The sequence below is a fragment of the Melitaea cinxia genome, chromosome 14 (genome assembly GCF_905220565.1).
Source record: "Melitaea cinxia chromosome 14, ilMelCinx1.1, whole genome shotgun sequence".
Classification (NCBI taxonomy): Eukaryota; Metazoa; Arthropoda; class Insecta; order Lepidoptera; family Nymphalidae; genus Melitaea; species Melitaea cinxia.
Genome location: NC_059407.1, coordinates 6043393 through 6065529, shown reverse-complemented (window position 1 = coordinate 6065529; position 22137 = coordinate 6043393). Strand labels below are relative to the sequence as shown.

Sequence of the window (22137 nt, the reverse complement as noted above, 5' to 3'; positions counted from 1 at the left end):
TCTAACGCAGGATGATAACTATCTACGGGTACTAGAGGATTATCACTAATTTGAACACCAATTCGATCAGAATCTACATCACTCAATATGAGATCCAGCTTACTACCATGGCTATTAATAACACTATTGTATTGAGTAAGATTACAAAATTTAGAAAACATGTTAAATTGCCTTTTAATATGTGCACTACAAGAATTTAAATGTGAAAAATAATTTATCAGACATTATACATATTTACAATTCACAACTTAAGAACTAAATATTTACAGATAGTTTTGGTATCAATCATGTCCGCGTGGAATTGTGCCAAGAATGATGGCAGCATTTCCCCGCTGAATCGCTATAGGAGTTATCTCATTTAAAAAAATTTTAGCACTGCTACTCGAAGGTCCAAGTGTCTCGACTGCAAACGCCACAAAGATGTAATTTGGAATTAGTGACGAATATTTGTGCCGTTTAGTCATTTCAGCTTTTTTTTGCTGCGGCTCCCGCTTTTAAGGCTGTTTCCCTGACATGAGACGGAGCAAGTGTGTCAACGCAGGTTGCGTCCCATAAAAGCGCCCGTCCCCTTTCAAGTGTTCCCCCGTGGCAAGAGCTCTTTTTATGGTATCGTTTAGGGAACCGTGGCGGAAAAACCTACCTGATTTTTTGTTGCAGGAAAGGCCGTGTAGTCCGAAAGAATCAACCTCCTTTCCGCACAGATATCTGTGTTCAAAGCACAGCGGAGCTCCACGTCCATGAATTTTCATCAAAAGATAAATTTAGAATTTTTTCTAATGAATTTTTTAAAGTGGCATTGAGTTTTTTGGTCATTCCAGGAAATTTACAAATTGGGCTTGCGCGTAAAATATACATTATATTTGGGACAAATAATAAATAATAATAATATTAAATTAAAATTAAAATCACCCATTATAAGGACATTCATATCAGGACATAAATTAACTGCGTTTTCAATGCAAGCTAATATATTAAAGTATTGGTCGTCAGTATAACGAGGTGGGAAATACGCCACACAACACAAACATGTCACAAGTTTATTCGAAATAAAATGATAATAACGTAAAACATCGTTCACTACATTATCATCATATTACTAACTGATATGAGAATAAGAAGTTTTATTTACAATATTAAATTAAAAATTGCGAAGTCATTTTTCTGTATATTTATTATTGCAGTTAAAAAAAAACCTTGGTCTCATTGAAGTCATTTGTAACAAATATAGAATAAAAGTGACTGGTATAATAAACAAAGACATTAAACGCCAATATTGATAAAACATCCTGGATATTAATACAAATCATTGTTTGTTATTTCATGAAGTTGTTATCATATAATTACAATCGATATAAAAGACAGTTAACATGTTGTTTATTCTCCTTAATGAATGCTCTATGGTGTCAACCAAAACGATACTGATCGATTTCAATAGCTTGTTTCCGAGAATGTTTATCCAAATCGAACCATCCACAGTAATTAGCGAAACAAACGAACCGATTAATCGATTTTTTGCTGGACTCCTCGCCTAGAGCGATATAAAAAGACTATATAAGACGAATTGGAACCGTTCAACAATAACGTTAAACGGCATTTGACCGTATAAAATTGAGTAAAACGCCCACCTAACAAGCAAAGATTTTTTAGTAATTGGCAACAGCTGCAACCAGAGGATAGATCAAATGATTTTTGCCAATTCTATATGGACATACCTTAATGGTATGTTGTGAAATCAATGACGTTAAATTACAGTTTCGAAGCCGTTAGTCATCGTTCTTCTATATTGTTTTCTAATGTTTACGCGAATTTTACTCATTTAATAAAACACTTTTTTCGGATTTTATCGCGGTTTATTGTTAACTTTTGATTCCCGACGTTTCGGATACTTTACAGCAACCATGGTCACGGGAGGACGAAACGTCGGGAATCAAAAGTTAACAATAAACCGCGATAAAATCCGAAAAAAGTGTTTTATTAAATCGTTCTTCTAGTTCACCGACTCGACGTTTGAAGTTAAATAAGATAAAAACAGAATCTCGTTTTCCTAAATGCGGAATTATACCAGTGAGCGGCTGTTGCTACATTAATTTCCTGTTCCAAACTTCCTTTATGAGCTGCACTATTATTAAAAAGTAGTTTTGCACTACATTCGATATAATTCTTATCACCTTACACACCAAGACCTAGATAATTATTGATACTTCTCAGTGCTGCAAATACACTGCAGGTCCTATATTCCTATGGACGATATTCTATTGCCTAATTTTGTTTAAATAAATGTTTGTTGTTACATATAACTTTTGAAATAAACAAACTTTTAGTAGACCTTCAGACTGGCATATTCTAAGAAGCTAGCATTACTTAAAGCTAAATACATATATTCTATTGTTATAGATATGTCGACGCCCCCGGGGAATAAAGTGGTAATAGAGAAAATTAAATTTTACAGGACGAGCAAAAAACAGTTTTTCTGTTATATCGCGTCTCCTAAATGGGCTATAATATTGTATTATACATCATTATTTTCAGCATTTTTTATGTAACATGTAGCTATAAAAATAAATTAAGTATCACGTGTACTTTTAAAGTTATCGCCAAAAATGTGTAATACTGATTTTTATATTAAATATTTACTAAGTAACGGCACATAACCATTTTATTCCCGTGAAGTTGTAATGTAATGAAAACTATTTGCATGCATTACGATACTCTTCTACAGTATTTACACGAATGAAATGAAATTGTAATAAACTAATACAACTTTGTTCTTGTAAAAGTTACCACCAACTTTTTTAGTATAGCTCTATAACGACTATGTTTTTGTATGAATATGCTGAACCTGAACATCGTAATATATTGTAACTTTCATTAATTTTGACTGTTATTATTGTTACTTGTTACTGTTGGCCTCTGTCATCGTACTTCTAGGTAAAGTTTTCATAGTCAGCTGTACTTATTGTGTATAATAAAAAAATAATAAACATAATCAACATAATCTTTATTTTAGGAAATTAATAATAATAATTATTTTTGTAATAATACCCAATCAACCGGAATAACTTTAATGAGACATCATTACAGTCATTCATTTTCAGAGTCATCTTCATCAGGAACTACTTCAGTAATTGTACTTAACAATGAGTTGTAAAAACTGTGATAATTGTGAGGTATGGCGTTAATCCTACAAAGACTCTGCAGATCTTCGTGCAGAGCTTTGGAAATTGGAACTGGACCGGTATATGCTGGTTCTAAAATCACATCGGCGACAGATGAAGTTGTTGCGTTAGTTTTTCGTTTTCGTGTGTTTTTAGTAGATATTGATGTTGTAACTATTAATTCGTTAAAATCTCCATCATATTCATATTTATAGTAAAGTGAATGCGGGTTTGTGTAACATACTTTTATTTGTTTGATCTTTGACCAATATATTTTTATTCCATTTGAATCCTTTAACCAATTTTGTCCGGTAATTAATTTTTTTAAGTCGTAAAAGTCAGTTTGTCTCATTTCTTTCACATTGTATTTTTCACCAGTTTGTTTAGCATTCATTACTAAACCATAAAGTTGGTCAGGTGTATAAATTTTTTTATTTTTTAGGGCTCGTTCTATGCATGCGTGCATAGAATCACCTTCGTTTTGGCTGTGACCTGATTCAAAAAACCTATGAGTAATCTCCAACTTGAATTTAATAGCAGCATACAGATAAAGTGCAAACACGAATCGATTTTTATTTTGTCCTGCGCAGCCATCGGAATAAAATGAAATTTTATTTATTTGTTTATTGTGTTGTTCCTCAATGAAATTGTATAGACAGCTACCTATCTCTATTGATCCTCTTTTAGCAATTTGCGCATGCCACATGTAACAGTATCCCTTTTTTCTTGTCGCATCAAAAACGGTGAAGTTATAAACGGGATACTTCCGCTTATAGTGAAATATCCCTACTTCTGACTGAGGTACGCCCAAAACCTTTTCTAAATCAAATATAGCCAGAGTAGAGTTAGCACCAAAATTTTCCTTTTCAGAATTTTTGATTTCACGAATCCTTTCTTTATTATTGATATGTTTTATGTATTTATCTGTTAAAGATTTTTTGATCTCGCCTTCAGCTTGTTCATAAAGCGTGCAAGTACTACATAAATCTTTCTTAGGATGAAAAAAAGAATAATTAAATTTTGTATTAAATATAGTCTCGTACTGTCTTTTAGTAGCCATCTGAACATCACTATAATGTTCGTCTGTCTGTTTTTTAAACCAATCTGTATATAAACGGTACATTTTTGAAATGTTTAAGGTTTCACATAAATATTTTCTTTTAGAAGATTTTCTGAGATAGTGTGATTCTTTTGTTGGAAATAATTTTATGTGTGAAATTATACTCTCTTCTGTTGGAACTGACATTTTGCGTGGTCGATTGTTATGTTTACCCCTATTGTCCATTTTGTCAAAATCACTACCGTTCTTTTCTATAGCAGTATAAACAGTTTTTTCGGATATTTGTAAAGTATTAAGGAAAAATACCTTACATACACGTACTTTGTCACTTTCTAATGGCAAATAATAACTAATAGTTTGAGTACGATTATTATTCCGAATAATTTGAAGTTTTTTCACAGATTCTGAAGTTACATATTTACTGATATACTGCCATTGAAGCTCACGGTTACCAAGTTTATAAAATTTTCGCATAATATCATTCCTAATTTCAAAAGAAAAGGTTTCACCACATTTCAATTTACATTTACAAGAAGGCCCTACTGATTTTGCAGGGTACTGCTTTTTAGAATGACATCCAACATAAGCTTGGCCAGAATTTTTTAATCTTTTACATTTATTGGCTATCCAATCTTTTTTATTTCGACATCGCTTACGGGTTAATTTTTTTATACAGAGAGAACCATCATCATCATCAATAGATTCCACGGAACTACTTGGTAAAGATCCTGATACTGAAACTGTAGATAATGTTCGTGATTCTGGTTCAGATGTAACTAATATTTGCGTTTTCTCAGAATCATCATTCTCGAATAAATCATATTGCGTTGGGCTTCCATCTCTACTTAAAGTTATAACTATATCATAAGGGCTTAATATAGATCTATCCTGGGGCGTTAAAGTCTTACTCAGATTAATATTGTCATTACTTTCATCGACTCGAGACTCTGCAATAATGGTGGAATCTTCAACGGATTTATAAGGTGATTGTATAACAATATCTTCATTATTTTCAATGGGTTTCAAAGTTTCATCAAAGTTTCTTTCAACTGAGTCTAAAGTAGTGACATTGAAATCACAATTAGCGTGAATAATGTAACCATCTGGCGAAGCAATAAAATCAATATTGTCTAAAATATGTGAAAAGTTCGAGATTGATGATGGTGTTCTTATAACCCGTTCATTAATGATGTCTATATTATAATCATTTCTTCCTGAACTCGATGGCAAGTCTTTTTCAGCGGAATTTTCAAGATTAAGGTTTACTGTTCGTAGTTCAAATATATCAAGAGATGGTTCTTGTTTATTGTCACCTTTTCCAGTATAAGAAGTCGTTGGTTTATCTAAAATAAATAAAATGAAGATATAAAAATTAAAATCATAAAATACAACCAACTTACCAATTTTATTCAAATTGAGCAGGTATACTTTTTAAATCTTTTGCTGCTTTATCATCACGAGGAAGAATGTCATTTTTTTCAAGATTATTATGTTCATCCTCTGAAATGAATAAATTTAAATCGTTATTAACAAATTCATAATGGTATTAAAGTCAGGCTGGAATGCTACCATGAATGGGGCAGCTCGACTGGGGATACCATCACACCATATCGAAATAAAATTAATCGGTGAGTGGGCTACCAGAGGCCCAGTACCTAACCTTCCTTCGGTCCTCCTCTACTGTAAAACCCAATACCTACAATGCGCGATCCTACTACCTTAAAAGTAACACTACGCTACTATTGCGGTTAATTAGTCAATTCACATCGAGTCAACAATATATGCTTAATTAAATCGACTCTAGGAAAATTATAATCCTGTGGAGGATTATACAAACAATTATTAAATCACGGATATGAATTACGCCCAAACTAAGAGCAACCTTTTATGACTCACACAAAATTTTGTCTCGTGTGAGAATCGAACCCGCAACCAATACAAGTCAGACGTCAGACAGATTTTCTGCTAAATTCAATGCAAATAATTATGATCCCTATGCTAATAAATATTGTATTCATCTGAAACGCTTTCGTTTTTGCATTCATAGAATGAATCAATCGTCATAATAGTACAGTTAACGTCACGTCAGTAGAAACATTTTAACATTGATAGTATCTTTATTACGTAAGCAATAAGGGCGGTTTTTGAACTGCAATGTATTGACTGTACCTAAAAACACGTAAGTACTTGGTAATTTGTGAAAGGATAATTTCGTCACTATTTCAATAAATATTTAGAATTAAAAAAAATACTTACCACTTTCCCATTCGTCAACCATTTTAAGAATCCTTTTGGCTCGTGATCCTTTACGCCAAGTTGCCATTGTATATAATATCTCAAGCAATTCAGTGTCACACAATCTTCAATTTTATTAAGATCGAGTAATTAATAATGTTTATAAACAATTTATAATATTATAACCCAACGCTCACGACAACATCAAATTATGTAATGATTGACTAAAATGTATGGCCAAGTCGCTCACGCACTGTAACATGAAAGAACCTGTCGCATTCTGAGTAAAAAAGACAATAATAGCCAATTACTCTACTACTAGAAAGAGAAAAAAATAGTATCACACGAATACATCACTTAAAATTCGTAATGAAATTTGTAAATCATGTTTACGTGAAATTGTATCGAAAATTAAGACCTAGTTATATAAAAAAAAAAATCATTTTAACCTGTGAGTTTAAAGAGAGCTAAACGCTGAGCGCCGTATTTGAATATAATCGTAGCTCAGACCCCTCCGCCCCAGTGACCAAGTGTTGTCTTCGCCCCCCGAACGAAACACGTAGTATGGGTACATTCCCTTAGATAGCTATAACAGTACATTATGCAATTGGTGCGACAAAAAAATACAATTGAATTGAGGATACTCTTTCTTTAAGTCGGTTAAAAATAAATGAATATAAATTAAAAAAAAAATAGGTGTTATATCCTTATTTACGAAAGAAATACATGCATAAATAAAATGAAATTATGCTAATTGTAAAATCATTCCATCGACATAATTAGGTATGTATTGTGAATTACTAGATAAACACCACTTAAAAAACCTATTAATAGATACTGTTTCACTTTAATATTTCTAACAGATATGCTAAACGACCTTGATCTCTAACGCTTTAAACCTACAATAAAAAATTCTGTCGACAATTTTATATTCATTTAAAGGAAATGGTACCTTAAAACAAGGGTATATGATCGTTTTTTCACAGGACGTCTACGGAACCCAGCATATTTTGAATACTTACCAGATGTCAATACGCAGCCGGTCCATTGTTAACAAATATGGATACAATTGAACACAATGCTTTACATTATTGTATTTAGTAAAGGCAAGGACTTTGAACGAACCAAATGTCAGGGATTGGATAATTGGGGTATCCGATGAAGAGCAAGTATGGCGTGCAAATTCAAAGTGTCACTTCAATATCACAGTTGTTCAATTATACATTAAATTAGTCTAATCGCTTGCAATTTGTAATACTCTGAGATAGACTATTCATTGCATAGAAACTTTTAAAGTTTTGTATATGAGTAGATTGTTATAATTATGTGTGTGTGTTATGCTTTTATTTATAGATTTAAAGAAATACGTATAAGATAAGGTATTATTCAAAATATTATATTATAAATGTAATATATGTAAAATTTGCTGTGTGGCTACGGCATTAAAGTATATAGCCACCCCCTCTCTTCCCGTGGGTGTCGTAAGAGGCGGCTAAGGGATAACAGAGTTCCACCACCACCTTGGAACTTATAAAGCCGACCGATAGCAGGATACCCATCTAACTGCTGGCTTTGAAATAGACATGCTGAAGACGGGCAGCAGCGTCTTCGGTGCGACAAAGCCAGCCCTGCGTTCACCAACTCGCCTGCCCAGCGTGGTGACTATGGGCAAAACACATAAGTTCACGCCATTTTTGGCGCGAACTTGTAGAGGCCAGCAGTACCTATGCCCAGCAGTGGACTGTAATAGGCTGAAATGATGATGATGATGATGAATTTAAAATAAATTAGATAACCTGGAGACTGAAGACAAATCCCAATAATCGGAAAGGGGAGGTGGGGTACGAAAAAATTCAGAATATATCACAAGGAGTGCTGTAATGAGATATCCCGATTTTTTTTTTCATTGAACGCACGATTTTCAAACCAAATAAGCAATAAACAAACATCCTAGAAACTTAATATCTATCTTATCAGATTATATCCATATTTCAAGATTATATTGTGAAAATTTCAATAATCTTTGTACCAAATAGATACACGTGATTTATGGAAAAAGGGGGGGGGGGTATTTAACCTCACAACCGATCATCAGAAAGAGTTAGATGTGTTAAAAAGCTGCTAAAAATATCATCGGCCAAAAAAAGTCTTGGTTAAAATGTTAGAAAGTACACAAAATAGAAACATGGCTTAAAAGTTTATTTTCTTTTTGTTTTGAATTTAGGTTCGTAGTAGTTTTAAAGATTGTGTATTGACTAAAAGTTATTACTTTCGTACACACGCTATGTTGAAAAAGTCTATTGATAATCATGTGAAAAAACCTTTCAAATATTGATATCAAACTAATTTTTCTTTGATCAAAACAACTTTGCAAACTTGCTCTGCTTGCCAACGGCAATAATTACTAATTTCGAAAGATGTTTATTCCTCTTGAAATAATTATTACAACAATGTTTTATTCTATTTCATTATACTTTTTTGACATTTAAGTATTATTTTATAGATTCTCAATAGATTCCAAGAGACCTTTAAATGAGAACCTCTTTGGCATGTAATATTAGTGTAGAAAGACACGGCTTCGTATTAGATAAATACTGTGTTCCCACGGAGTGCACCTGCACTGTACAAAGCACAATACCGAATCACGCCCGCATTCCACCGCCGCTCCTAACACAGCGACACCTGAGGAGGTAAAGACCAGAAAGGTGATAAACCTGCTAAAAAAACAATTAGGTTAGGATAGGTCATCTAAATCCTTTTTTTTTAATTTAAATTGAGTACATTACAAATTAAAGTTAAGTAAAATTTATGTCTCGGTTATAGTCTAAGATGATTGTAATCGTATTAACTCCTAGCACGAAAAAAAAACTGAAATTATTAATTATCTTTATCAAGATACAAGCATATTTATATGTTTTAAAAATATAAATAAGATTTAGATTTTGTATTATTTGTCACTTATAAATTACCACGATGGTCGTAGTATCAATTTTGTCAAAAAAATTAAAGAGTGGCGAAAAACAAAAACAGGCAATTGTGTGACGTATTACATTCAATAACGTATTATTAAAATTTAGGTGTTTCATATAAGAAACCTTCGGTTCGCTATTCGCGATTTATGTAGTAATAGGAAATAGTTATTCGTCTGAGAGAATTATATGAAATGAACAACTCAACTGCGATTAGATTGACGACTTGACGTAACAGCATAAAAACTATTAAAAACTATTTCTTTATACATGTAATGAATACGTGTTTGTTTTTTGTTTATCTGATAAAAAAATCATTGTCATTCTGTCGTGCTTTAATTTTAGACAAATTATAATTTTATTGAATTGTTGTTTGTTATAGAATTATCAGACTCCATAACAATTGGATGGCGATGCTATAACTATTAACTAACAAAGTATTTGTAAAAGAAGAATTTAATCAGACTTTGTAAAAGGATAACTATTTGGCATCGAGAAATGTCTTACTTTTTTATTCGGGATGTCTAAGATTGTCTAAATCTCATGCCAATTTTTTCTCCTAAATAGCTTTTATTTACGGGAAAAGGAGGCGGTGTTTTCAGTTCTTCTCAATGTTTTATAGTTTTAATATTACTTTCATTATAAATGATAGATGTCAGTAACAATTAATTAAAACTAATTATTAAGTTTACCTTATTTTATTAAAAAATAGGAGTATGATACAATAATATACAGGATAAAATTTTAGATCTAATATTAATCCTGACATTTACAAATGATTTTCGTTATTAAACACTAAACGATTTCTTTACTCATGAGCCTTGCTGGCATTGCTCCAGGGCTTCCGCGGATGTTATTCGATAACCCTTTTAATCACAATGCTACAACTGTTAACCTACCACCATGAACCTACCACAAAAATTTACTACTCTCTACCCGGGATTAGCATTGTAATCAACTGCGATTTGATTGTGTGATGTGACTGAACGCGGTGATTGACTCAAGATACTAAGCTGCACCTACTGCTTTCTAATTGTCCAAAATATTTTATGACAGGCTTGGAAAGAAGATGAATATTCGTAATGAATGTCGATAGCTTCTACGGGATAAATGCCACCAAATACGAGTGGTTATAAGATTCGAACATACTTCCGAGTGACTGTGAAGAATCCCTATTCTCTAAACACTGAATACATACATAAATTCACAACGGTGGGTTCTGACCCACACGATTTGCATTAAATACTATTTAAATTTCCACATCATTTTAACACAAGCAATTTGTCAAAGTTAAATCAGTTTAAGATCAGAAAACGTACACGTACCATGTACGTCTCACCAATTATACAGTTCTTATTGTACACGTGTACGTCGAAAAAATGATGCAAATAACTTACTAGTTACTTAATAAAAAAAAGTTAATATGTACTTTTTCAAATGATAGATGATATTAGATTCTATAACAAAAAAGGCCCAAAAAAATATTGAACGATAACACCATCACAACTTGCAGATTAAATTTATTAAAAACTATATAATACTTTAATAATTCTAACGCTTTTTAAACTGAATATTCATCTTCGCGTCAAACAATAATACAATTTAAAAAAAGAGTACGAGAGCACATTCGACTCGCTCTGTGGGAATCAAATCTCGACTCACGCGCAGCATCGTTAAAGGATCTCAGTACCTACATATTCATATACAGACTGTTTTTTATTTTTATTTTTAATAACATTTCTTTACCAGGTATTTTTTATTCTTGAAATTATTTTAGAATTTAAGATATTGTGCATTTTTTAATTTATATTTTATAGATCTCATTACGGTAATGTATGGACTTTTTATTTTAATATCATAAGTATTACGTCAGACGTAGTCAAAAGTTTGCTTTTTTAGTCTTTCTATAATTTTATTGGTATAATTAAGAATATTTAAAAAATAATTAATTGCAGAATCAATCAATATCATTATACAATAGTTTTTCTCAGTTTACAGTTACATTGGCAGCTTTTTCAAGTGATTTAATTTTTAGGTTGTAATTAATAAGAATGAGACTTTTGTTCATAATATTTGGTAAAATTTCATTATTCAAAATTGACCTCGTAAAACAGCCCGTATAAAATCCGTAGACAGGTACGGATGCACCTGAGTATTTACGCGGCGACTCTCTGGCGCCGAACTGACCATCCAACACGTTACACTGACAATGCTCCCATCATTAGTACCACTGCCGACTAAACACACCGCTTTAACCGTATAGATCACCAAACTCTATATTATTTCACGTATTAAAATTTTATTTCAATAAACAATGAATTTGTATAATCGAATTTAAAGGTTGGAGCTAGCACTGACGGTGATAAAGATCAACTCAGTCCAGTGGAGGGCCTGTGATGCAGCGGTCTCGAACCTACCGATTTTCTGGTATTTCTACCGGTATAGGTCTCTGTCCTACAGAAATACAACAGAAGTCTTTGATGTTAATGGCACTGTTAGTTACTTGATTTTTTTATAAATACAACAACAAATTTGATTGAATATTGTATATTTTTTCATATATCGATTTTAGTTGGTCGCTCCCATAAGTTGCTCCACTGATTTCGACGCATGACGTCCGTGGCCACTAAAGGCCCGGCTGGTGTTGACCCGCCGCCGCACAGAGCACCGGTGCAAGCATCGATCCATAAGTTAGTTATCGGTAGCAAAAATAAAAAGAAACAAACGTAAAATAGATTATTTTTTTAATAATAATGAGTGAAGAGATATATCCAACGATAAAAAAAATACATTTAGTATGTTTTGTAGTAAAGATATATAAACATACCACAAAAGTCAATATACATCTAATCTAACCAAATCCCAGTATATTGCTAAAATGTTTTATTTTTATCAACAGCGAACATTTACGATAGCGGAAGAAAAATTCAAGTTCTCAGACTAAATTCGGTAGGTATTAATTTAATTAAGTACATATAATTACCTGAAATAATTGTTTTCTAACGTTTACATGAATTTCACTCATCATAATGAAAAAAAAATGTGAGCAGTCACGTGACGGCTGGCAGATGTTAAGCATCTATATCTATACATCTATACAAATAAATAAAATTGGAGTGTCTGTTTGTAATACTAAAATAACCACATGGTGCATATAACAAAAAACATTTTTTACGTCTATCTATGTGTCTGTTTGTTCCGGCTAATCTCTGAAACGGCTGGACAGATTTTGACAGGACTTTCACTGGCAGATAGCTGATGTAATAAGGAGTAACTTAGGCTACTTTTATTTTAGATTTTTTTTTTTATTTTATAACTGCGAACTAAACAATCACTATTTTGTTAAATTCCACGTGGACGAAGTCGTGGGCACTGCTATATATATATATATTTGTTTTCAATTAGAATGTAAGTCCTTGTGGATCACTTCACTTTGCCTCGAAGAGAACGAAGAGCTTTTGGTCCCGGTCGTCTGTGGTAAATTATCAGCCAAGGATTTGGCGTTATTGCAGTAGAGCGGCGTGGTAGGCCAACCTCTAACTCTTCACAAAAGAAAAAAAGACGCCTTTGTTGAGCAGCCAGCAGTAAGACGTTAAAGACTGGATCAATCGTCAATCAATCAATGCATTAACACGCATTCACCCAAGAAAATGCGTTAAAAAATAATTTTTAAAAAGGTTAAATATTCAGAACTGTATATATAAAGCTGCGATCAAATACTTTTTTTTGGTATCGCAGGGGAACCCATATACGGGTGTTATCCAGGACGCCCGGGTAGGCAGTCCTAGACCGTATGTCGGCTTCAGCACTTGGGGGTGCAATACCGACCAATCCCCTGCGGAGCCTTCAGCCGCTTTAATCGCATCTGATCTGCAGGCAACAGGATCCCTTCAGCGATAGGCTGGCCTCGGCTAAAAGCCCAGACTTCTCCTCCATGGGGACTGTCCGGCTAACCTCTGAACAATCCCGACGACGCCGTGTCTAACAGGACCGGGTTCTCATCCCGGCCGGCATCAAATACTACGTCAACGAATCTTGTACACGATGAGTTTAAAATCATATATTTTTGGTAAAGAAATTTGCAAAAAAATGAAATTAAATACAAGGTTATTTTTAGGGTTTATTCTTTTATCATTTTATCTTTTATTGATCAGCTTATGACAGATTATTGTTTTGTAGAAAAAAATGGCCTCGCTGTTAGATAATAACACCGTTTATAAAACAAATAGCAAATATTATTTTAATGTACAAGTCATTTTTCATATTTATCATAAATTTCTTTAAAAATAGCCATTTTTTCCGGTTTGTAAACAGATCCAATCTTGAATTCGTTTCCAATGATGAGATATGATGGACATTCTTCAGTGTAATTATCCCACTGGATAGGAATATCATCTAGTATGGGTTTCCTGTGAAAAAAGGCTAATATTATAGAATTGTTTTGCCTACAAATACAAAAAAAAACTAAGGGTAAACTTATCTTGAAAACTGTCTTTGTAGAAAATTAAATTTATCATAATATATTCAAAGACATTACAATCTTAAACAATTTTATATAAATTTCCCGATGTATTTTACAGTCCTATCTAATACTATTAAACGAGCAATTCTTAGATATAAGTAAATTATCAGCCAACCGTAAATATATAATCTGAATCTCGGAAACGGCCCCAAGGATTTTCATGAAATTTAGTGTGCAGGGGATTTCGGGGGCGATAAATCAATCTAGCTAGGATTAATTTTTAGGAAATATCATTTTATCCTTGTTTTGAGGCAAAGAAAAAATAGCTACAATATCTCTAGAATACGAAAGTAAATTTCGCAATTGTCAATAAAGTTTTAATAGCTCAGGTGGGAAATCGGACGGTCAGGGACGACCGAGAAGACCACGGTTCAAATCCCAGTGACTCCAGATCGGTTTTTTTTCCTTTTTTTCTAATTGCACTCATGATTTTTTATTTAAATAACCAGTTCATATTTTTTATTATTATGTTGGTAAAATCGGAAAATATTATTCATATTTTATCAATATGTAATTCGTATTTAAATATGATTTCTGAAAAACACGATTTACTGAAAATACCGAGCTAAGCTCGGTCACCTAGGTACTTATCCTTATCACCTGTGAGTTAGACCTTGATTTGTATCTAATAAAATTTGCTTAAAATAAAATAAAATAGATAGAAATAAAATTTCAGTAGCAAAATTTTTAAATTTCGATTACTTTCCATTTTTTTTTTGTTTTAAGTGAAATTACTTATTTCTAGTATGGTAGGCAGTGATTATTAGGTGATACTGTATTTGGTTAATAAAATGAAAACATACTTTTTGACAACCCTACAGATGTTCAGCTTTATTCCATGAACGCTAATTGTTAAGATTTTCAGAAGTTATGGCTTTAACCGTGCTCTCGTTTTGAGTTACGACTTAAACTTAATAAATCTTTCATTTAAAACTTTTACTATCAACATGGAACTTTATTACACAATTCACATGATCAAAATTGTCACGACATTTAAGTACTCGTATTTAATTAGCTTGAAACTTGTAAAAATCAAAATCGATTAGATCAGAAATTTAATTTACTTGTTCATCTACATAGGTAAATTACGCGAAAAGCTTTGATTCTGTTTTATGAACACTATGTGATGACGTTATATGTTGATAGTAAAAGTTTTAAAGGAAAATTTTATTTTATTCTTTTTAGCGCATTTAAAAATAAAAGCTTGTTTTTAAAAAAAAATTGCTCTCATTTATTGTTTAGTTTTTAGTTGTTGCTTGACTGGTTTCTCAGTTTGGTATTCTCAGCAAATCTTTTTATTTGATACCCATAATGTGGAAAAGATTAAAAATCTTAGTCCGCAATATTGGTTTTAGAGTAACATCACTTAATTTTTCGAGTTACTCTCAGCAAGCCCTTTCATTTGGTACCCGTATTGTAGGAAAGCATAAAAAAGTAAGTGTGCCATCTTTCAATTCCGCCACATTGGATTTAGAGTAGTCACTTTATTTTTTAAGTTACTAACCATTTCATTTGTTGCCAATATTGTAGGAGTGAATTAAAAAAAAAACTATCTTTAAAAATCCTTCATATTGGATATAGAATGACGTCACTTCATGTCTTAAGCTATTATTTACAAGCTCTTTCATTTGATACTCATATTGTAGGAGTGCACTGAAAATAACTACTCCACCATCATGGGCGTGGACGCTATTTTGAATTTAGGATTACGGTCACAAAACTAAAGATGTATTCTCATCTAAAGTTAACGTATATAAAAAGTTTCAGCTCAATCGGTTAAAGGTTATGCTTTAATTGAGTTGCAAGATTTTACCCTAGCAAACATACATACACAATATACTCACCCACATACATTGCAAGTTAAATAAAAGCTTTTAATAAAAATTTGATGGTTTTGACGAAAACCGTTGTGAATACGAGTATATCACAAATTTGACTCTGTTAATTCTCTTTTAATCTGTTTGTTGTCGCTTAATAATGTAGAACAAGATTTTCAGATTAAATAGATTCTTTTAAAATGATTCAATAATTTTAATGTTTTGTATATATTTAATCTTGATATCACGGTCCTTGAGTTAGTAGTATTTAAGGAATATTTATTTTTCTATTTAAGAAAAAATTGGAAGAAAAAAAAAGGAATATCCTGTTTTAGCAAAATTACTCCACATTTCACAAATCTAACCAATATTTCTTTATTTTAGTTCAGGTCAAATATCATAAATTTTTAATTTTTTTAACTTATTTAGAAATAAAAAATATATGAAATAAGGAATTTCTTACCCTGCTTTAGCAAAATTAGTCCACATTTTGCAAATATTGGCTCTAACTTCTTTGTCTTTTTTCTCGGCGAGAATCGAAAAAGCAAGTTTAAATATATAACTTGTATCATCGCCGTGAGCTGCACCTTTACGTGTTATTCCAAATGCGTTTTTGAAAAAATTTATTTTTCCGTCGTAACAGAATTCATAAAAGTAAACCGGAACATCTTGTTTTGCCATGATTTCTCCGCTTATCTTAATACCTGCCACAAAATCAAAGTCCCCGAAGAAATCAATTCCAACTTTGTCGTTATCATCTTCAGGGTGCACATTTCCTGAATATGCTTCTACAAATCTCGTATTATGCTTCATTTTGTCACTTGCTTCTAATTCATATGCCCAATGATCAATAAAATTTAAGTTTTTAATTATATCTGGGATGAGATGTGGTCTGAATGCATTGACCAAATAACCTTCTTTGTTACAAAAACCCTTAATAACTGGCACGCGATTGAATTTGCCCTTTTTGAATAGTTTGTAAGGAATATCAGTTATTATTGCTTCGTTATCGCCAAAGCTTTTTTCGATAGTTGGTACAAAACCTATAAACGTTCTGTTAGGAGCTAAGCTTTCTATATCTTTATAACTTGCCTGTACAAGGTCTAAAAGAGGACTGTTAATAAGATACTCATGTAAAGCTCGAATATCCCGAGTTGATCCGTTATATCCCATATTTTCTAAAAGTTTTTCTACGACTTTTTTTGGTTCATAATTGATAGCCCAATGATTAAGACACGATCCAGACTGAAGAATTGCCTTATGAAACAGACCTTTTGATAGAGGTGACAAAAGATGATAATCAACTGAAGCTGATCCAGCACTTATTCCAAAAATAGTAACATTGTTAGGATCTCCACCAAACTTGCCAATGTTAGTTTGGACCCATTTCAAAGCTTGCACTTGATCTTTCAAGCCAACATTTCCACTCGCTTCAGGAATATCTAACGATAAGAAACCGAGGACACCCAATCTGTAATTAAATGTTACAACAACAACGTCGTTTTTAATCAAATAATCTGGATTATACTCTTGTTTCATTATACCATTACCACTAATAAAACCTCCTCCGTGTACAAAAACCATTACTGGTAAAAAATCTATATTCTTATCAGGTAATCTTGGAGTATAGACATTGAGATAAAGGCAGTCCTCACTTCCAATTTGTTTTCCTCGTAAAATATCTGTTTGACAACATATCTTGTCTTCAGTAATAAATGTCGCGTCTCTTTCACCATCCCATGATTCCGGGGGCTGGGGATTCTAGAAAAATCAAGAACAGATTAGCCGTTACATTGAATTTGTCTTCTGAGAATAATGGTAAACATTTTCTATTTTACGAAAGTCGAAAATATTGTAGTAAGAATAGCCACTATAATAATCAGTATTTATGCACTTAGATTAAATAATTTAATATTAAATCATAAATACTGATATGTCGTCAATCATGCGGTGAATCTAAATAACTGTTCTTTAAAATAAACAGGCTAAACAAAAAACTGGCTACGGTAAACTGGTACTGTGTGGCTACGGTACTAAAGAAAGAATATAGCCACCCCCTCTCTTTCCGTGGGTGTTGTAAGAGGTGACTAAGGAATAACACAGTTCCACTACCATCTTGGAACTTGAAAGGCCGACCGATGGCTTTTTTAAATGCACAGGCCGAGGACGGGCAGCAGCGTCTTCGGTGCGATAAAGTCAGCCCTGCGGTCACCAACCCGCCTGCCCACGCTGGGTGACTAGGGGCAAAAAACCCATGAGTTCGCACCAAAAGTTTAGGCCTTTAGTTCCTGGCAGCCCCGCTATTCCCGGCTACGGCAGCGCCCGCGGTAACGGTGGGGTAGAGAGTGCTAAAAATCACCGGGGCACGGGAGGCTGCCATAGAATATACCTGGCTACGTATAATGGACGCACGCTACGGTTGGACCATCGCCTTACCGAACTTGAAGTAGAACTTAGTCATATTAAGTGGAGCATACTGGGGTTGTCTGAAGTCCGAAGAGAGGGTGAGGACACGATGATCCTGGACTCCGGGCACTTGTTCTACTTCTAACTAATTTTTTGAGAAGAAGCTCCAAAGGAGGTGGACATGGCAAATCCCCGATACTGTGACGAGGAACGAGATAGATTTCATCACAGCGGATAAAAGGCATATATTCAGAGATATCTCAGTGGTTAACATGTTTAACACCGGCAGTGACCACTCGCAGTGACCATCGGCTAGTACGGGGCACTCTGAATATATGTCTCCGAAAGGAGTGGACCCGCTTGATGAAATCTACTCTTTGACCTACGCTGCCCCAAATACTATGTGGCTCCGAGCAGTTCCAATTGGAACTCCAAAACCGATTCGATTCGCTGGAAATTACTAGCGACGTGGACGAGATAACCGACAACGTGGTGAAGACGGTGTGTACACTGGGTCGCAGGCACTTCCCACCAACAAAGCCAACGAAACAGTCCAAACTTTCTCCCGAAGCCTTGGATTTGATGCGGCAGAGGCGCGAGTTGCCGGCTGCTTCGCCAGAACAGAGGGCTCTTTCCAAGAGGATACGGAAACTTATTCGCCGAGAGCTCCGCTGCTCAAATACGAGTGAGGTTACTACTCTGATTGAGCATAATAGAGGGTCCAAAGTTTTCCAAAGACCATTGGGGAGAAGACTTCTTGCGAAGCTTAAAACAGCAGATAGCAGAACCGTCTGCTCTCGCCCTCAGATCCGAGAAGAGGTTGAGAATTTTATGGACAGCTATACTCATCGAGCGCACGCAAGCCTGCGACTTGAGACACCGAAGATGCACGGGCACCATTCTTGCGCCATTATTCGGAGTGTATCCCGGACTTCGAAGAGGATGAGATTAGTGCAGCGCTCGAGCAGCTTAAAAACGGGAGGGCCCCGGGGGATGACGGAGTTACCACTGAGCTCCTTAAGACCGCAGGGCGACCTGTCCTAAAAACCTTGGCAAGACTCTTTAACGTCATCATCCACCGAGGTACCACGCCGGAGGCGTGGTCCAGGAGTGTGGTGGTGCTGTTCTTTAAGAGAGGCGATAAATCTCTGTTGAAGAATTACAGACCGATCTCACTTCTGAGACACGTCTATAAACTGTTTTCGAGGGTTGTTACGAATCAAAATTCCAACCACCAGAGCAGGCTGGGTTTCGAAGTGGCTACAGCACCGTAGACCACATCCATACTGTTCGGCAGATTATTCAAAAGACAGAAGAATATAATCAGCCGCTGTGTATGGCATTTGTGGACTATGAGAAAGTCTTCGACTCTGTCGAGACCTGGGCTGTCCTGGACTCTCTGCAGAGATGTCATATCGACTGGCGATACTTTGAGGTACTGAAATGTATGTACGATGCGGCGACGATGACCGTTCATGTCCAGGACCAAAGAACAAGACCTATTTCCCTCCGGCGTGGGGTACGACAGGAAGATGTAATATCACCGAAACTGTTTACCACTGCGCTGGAGGATGTCTTTAAGACCTTAGATTGGGGGGAAAGAGATATTAACGTCAACGGTGAATTCATCTCTCACCTTCGTTTCGCCGACGATATTGTCATCTTTGCAGAGACGTCATCACTCACACATCACTCATCCAGAGTTAGGCCGGTTGCTGGCCGGTCTAAACGAGCGTGTCGGTCTCTGTATGAACTTGGACAAAACGAAAGTTATGTTTAACAACCAAGTCATACCGAGACCGGTATCGGTTGATGGTACCCTTCTCGAAGTTGTTCAGGATTATATTTACCTAGGCCATACTATCCAACTAGGCCGCGACAATTTCGAGAAGGAGGCCGATAGGAAAATTCGGTTGGGCTGGGTGGCGTTTGGCAGCCTTCGTCGAGTCTTCACTTCGAAGATTCCGCAATGCTTGAAGACAAAAGTCTCCGAGCAATGCGTCCTGCCTGTGTTCATCAACATACGGAACCGAGATGTGGACACTGACGAAGGGACTTGTCCACAAGTTTAAAGACGCTCAACGTGCAATGGAACGGGCTATGCTTGGGGTTTCTCTCAAAGATAGGATTAGAAATGAGACTATCCGCGAGAGAACGAAATTAACCGACATAGCCCACAGAATTAGCAAGTTGAAGTGGCAGTGGGCTGGTTATCTGTGTCGCAGGACCGATGGCCGTTGGAGTAGACGGGTCCTAGAGTGGAGACCGCGTCTTGGCAAACGCAGTGTGGGACGCCCTCCGGCCCTTGGGCCGACGATCTACGTAAGATTGCCGATGTAGGCTGGATGAGGATTGCGGAAGGCCGGGATGTCTGGCGCGAACTTGGGGAGGCCAATGTCCAGCAGTGGACTGCGATAGGCTGAAGTGAAACAAAAAAGCTTTTGGGGAAAAATGTATTTTTGCAATCTTTGTCTAAAAAAATAGCCTCGTTTGGAAAAGACAAAATAAAAAAACATAACCGCCATATGTTAGTTAATTAACATATTTTTCGCTTTTTAAAATTCGTAAATTTTTAATTAAACTATGATAATAACGTTAAGATGGATACTACGTATAATTCTCTTCTACTGAAAACTATCATATTATAATAATCAATATTTTATCAATATTTACATATATTCAAAACATTTGCTACTACTTCGGAAGTAAACAAATACTGTATATTTACTTAACCTAAAGCGCAACTTGCCAGTCGGAGGTTTTGCGTATGGAACCCCTAAGAATTCGTAATACGTTACACCATCGTCAGTTTTTGTTTCACCACCTTTTAATTTTCCTTGAGCAATTGATATTACGACCATCGTTCTGAGTGATATCTTCGTGAATGATATAAAATCAATATCTTATCATTAAAATATATAATCTATAATCTATTTTATCAACAAAAAACTCTGCTTACCTAACGAAGGTAGCTATGACATGCTTGTTGTACTCAACTTAAATTAGCATGAACGCACAGTGGAAGTGGAATATTATTGACTAATCTAGAGAACTACGCGGTTCCACACTCAAAATCTCGTGTATGACGTATGTTATTGTTGTCTGTTGTATCACTTGTATCAATGCTAACCGCGTGCAAAAATTGCAAATAATTCATAATTTTGTAGCGGAGCTATATTAGGAAATTGCATAATAGTAATAGCACGTAATACCTATATTTTTGTGATAAAATTCTCAAGGAAAATATCCTGACTCACGCGTAGCTGTTTCGACCATTGTTTTTCTTTAATATATCAAATTAAAATTCTGATTTTATAGAAAGTCCAAAAAAATATTAACTAGATATCGTTGATTATGCAACATGAAAGTCATATTTTTTACAGCAAATTGTACATTTTTAACAGACTTCAAAAAAGGAGGATGTTACTCAATTCAACCGTGTGTATATATATATATATTTTAAGTATGTTCGGGAATTCATCGTTTATGAACCGATTTTAATCATTCTTTTTTTGTTGGAAAGTGCGTTTGTTTTTTGTTCCTTCTACTTACGTTTTAGTACTTGCCGATGTACTCGTAATTGAAGTCGGTTTTTTTTCTTTTGCGAGCAAACACAATTATTGTTATAGAGTATGCTATTTAAGAAATAAATCGCAAAAAATATTTTAAGGGAACATGTCTTCAAGTTCATGGCTTCTAGGAGATATATTTATATTGTATTTATTACAATTGGGTAGTTTGTGATACACAGTCGCTATAAATCGCCTCCGAGTATCTATTATATAAACTTAGTATAGAGGATCTGATATACATATATGAGAAACCATCAAAACTTAGTAAAGTATGTATCTTCAGAATATATTCTAGTTAAACTAAAATTAAAAAAACAATTTTACGCTGAGAAGCAAGTATACGTGGGGCTTATCATAATGATTAAGTGAAACTGAGAACAGCATTTCTTGAAGCTGTAACA

The 22137-nt window shown here is 34.4% G+C and overlaps 2 protein-coding genes across 2 annotated transcripts; both read right to left on the bottom strand.

Annotated features, from left to right (window-relative positions):
• Nucleotides 1–3024: 3024 nt before the first annotated feature.
• LOC123659470 lies at nucleotides 3025–6548 on the bottom strand. The gene is made up of 2 exons (XM_045594682.1): nucleotides 6472–6548; nucleotides 3025–5715 (listed from the first exon to the last, which is right to left on the bottom strand). Exon 2 carries the CDS (start codon nucleotides 4687–4689, stop codon nucleotides 3082–3084), a length of 1608 nt encoding a protein of 535 aa, XP_045450638.1. The 5' UTR covers nucleotides 4690–5715; nucleotides 6472–6548; the 3' UTR covers nucleotides 3025–3081.
• Nucleotides 6549–13663: 7115 nt separating this feature from the next.
• On the bottom strand, nucleotides 13664–21025 carry LOC123659472 (esterase E4-like). The gene is made up of 3 exons (XM_045594684.1): nucleotides 20882–21025; nucleotides 16222–17519; nucleotides 13664–13828 (listed from the first exon to the last, which is right to left on the bottom strand). The coding sequence occupies exons 1-3, from the start codon at nucleotides 21023–21025 to the stop codon at nucleotides 13672–13674; spliced, it is 1599 nt and encodes a 532-aa protein (XP_045450640.1). The 3' UTR covers nucleotides 13664–13671.
• Nucleotides 21026–22137: the final 1112 nt, after the last annotated feature.

Coding starts and splice junctions, on each gene's coding strand:
- LOC123659470 (XM_045594682.1), bottom strand. CDS start 4,689: ATGCGAAAATTTTATAAACTTGGTAACCGTGAGCTTCAATGGCAGTAT.
- LOC123659472 (XM_045594684.1), bottom strand. CDS start 21,025: ATGGTCGTAATATCAATTGCTCAAGGAAAATTAAAAGGTGGTGAAACA. Junction 17,520..20,881: donor TTAGGTTAAGTAAATATACA/GTATTTGTTTAC, acceptor TGATTTTTCTAG/AATCCCCAGCCCCCGGAATC. Junction 13,829..16,221: donor ACTAATTTTGCTAAAGCAGG/GTAAGAAATTCC, acceptor CTTTTTTCACAG/GAAACCCATACTAGATGATA.